Source organism: Anguilla anguilla, chromosome 7, assembly GCF_013347855.1.
Source record: "Anguilla anguilla isolate fAngAng1 chromosome 7, fAngAng1.pri, whole genome shotgun sequence".
Taxonomy (NCBI): Eukaryota; Metazoa; Chordata; class Actinopteri; order Anguilliformes; family Anguillidae; genus Anguilla; species Anguilla anguilla.
In genome coordinates this window covers 8,208,055-8,209,945 of record NC_049207.1, presented here as the reverse complement: position 1 = coordinate 8,209,945, position 1,891 = coordinate 8,208,055, and the positions used below count along the sequence as shown (strand labels likewise).

General features: G+C 44.5%; 1 protein-coding gene across 5 annotated transcripts in view; it reads left to right on the top strand.

The window, feature by feature from the left end:
• plxna4 (plexin A4) overlaps positions 1 to 1,341 on the top strand; it is a 285,129-nt gene extending 283,788 nt beyond the window's left edge. For all 5 annotated transcript variants that reach the window (XM_035424686.1, XM_035424690.1, XM_035424688.1 and 2 more), the window contains exon 32: positions 413 to 1,341. In XM_035424686.1, coding sequence (XP_035280577.1) covers positions 413 to 508 — 96 coding nt within the window. In that variant the 3' untranslated portion in view covers positions 509 to 1,341. The remainder of the gene's footprint in view (positions 1 to 412) is intronic.
• The last annotated feature ends 550 nt before the right edge of the window (positions 1,342 to 1,891 follow it).

Genomic DNA, 1,891 nt, shown 5'->3' with positions numbered 1-1,891 from the left:
TGGATCGTCAAAGAGTTTTGTACAGCCTGTCCAAAGTCAAAATATTCGGAGTGCTGGACATTCCCGCATTAACTATTCTTTTGATCCTTAAAGAAGACCCCAAAGACATTATCACATTAATAAATTAATCATAATGTCTGCTTTGGCTGCACCAGGGCTATAAATATAATGCAGACTGACTACACTGAGCTCTTACACGGCAGATTTTTTGACCAGTCATCAGCTTACACATTAAACAAAGTTTTTTCAATAGTTATGTGAGGTTATACACTTTTAATGGTTTTCCTATATCATGTTGAGAATGTTAAGAAACGTTCCTCTTGAAAATGTAATGTGGTGGCGTGCATATGATGTATCGGGAGGATTTGGGTAATATAAAATAATAATTGGTTGTTATTTCTTCTTTGGGTAGATTGTGAACGCGCTGGAGCAAGACGACGTCGCCAGGAAACAGAGACTGGCCTTCAAGCTGGAGCAGGTGGTCTCCTTCATGAGCCTTGAGAGCTGAGAACCGCGTTTCCCAGAGTGCACTGGGAGATATCAGAAACCGAGCCGTGCCTGAGCGAAGACCTGTCCTTCATCTATCTCAACATCTACGTTTCAAAAAAAAAAAAAGTTCTCTTTTTCTTCCAGCTGCAAGTGTTGAAATCACATTAGGTGTGCTGTGCTGACAAGTGGGAGTGGTAAATGGGAGGGAAGAAGGGTGCAGCTCACCACATTGGTGACTGCCAGTGCTCTGGGGGGACGAAAACAAAAAAAAAAAAAAAATGCTTTTCATTATGCTGCCTTGAAAACACCACTGATAACAAAGTCTCTGACACAACAAAGGGTTGATGTCCGTCTGTTTGTTTCCAACTTTTTCAGCGGGATAGAAGTCAACCTACTTTACGGTCAAACATTTAACATGACATAACAAGAGCAGAAGAGGTGGATACACACACGCATACACACACACACACACACGCACACACATACACACACACACACACACACTCAAACACACACGCACACACACGCACAAAGACTAGACAAAACCAACACAGTAACCAAGGAAGTGTGGCGTTGAGCTGCACTTAACTGCTAAGTTATTCAAATAATGCACCTCAAAGCAAGGGTGAGCATTGATGAATGTTTCCACCTATGTTTCAGTCATGTTGATAATATTAAATGTATTTGAAAGACTTGTTGGGTGTTTGGGGAGGGGGAGGGGGGAACTTTAGTGCTTCTTAACCTTTTTTGAACCAGTATCTTGATTGCACAGCATAGAATAACTCTTTAGTGGCATCCTCCTTATCAATATACTCCAGGAAAAAAAAAAAAAAGCTACTTGGCTCATGTTTTGTACACACGGCTTCTGTGCATCAAAAATTTAAAAATAAACTTCTATTGTTAGTAGTGAGGGGGGGGAAAGGGAAGGTATAGTCTTTCATGAGAAGCACACTTCCACCCTGATGACAGTGACCTCAGTAACCATTCGATGGTGACGACGCTCGTCTCTTTATACTGTGCACATGGCTGTAGACGGGTGTCGTGGGGGGGTTGGGTGGGGCGGGGGGGGGGCGGGGTTGGCGGGGGGGGGGGGGGGGGGGTTTGACACGTTGTGTAAAGGACTGTGAAAGACTGTCACACATCAACCTGTGGGAAGCACAGGTTACAGGTCTGCAGCTGTCCAAAACTATCATGTGGCCAAGAACTATTATTCTGCCATGTCAGGACTGGCCCTGGTTATAAAGGGAGGGGGGTTGGACACTGGGAGAGAGAGAGAGAGAGAGATACTTGGAGGAGAGATATCTTTATTGCAGTGTGAATTCGAGCCCGTTCCTGACACCGAGGTTATCGACGCCGAAGACCAGCGCTCATGCCGTGAGAGTTTTGGAAGCGCACAGACTTT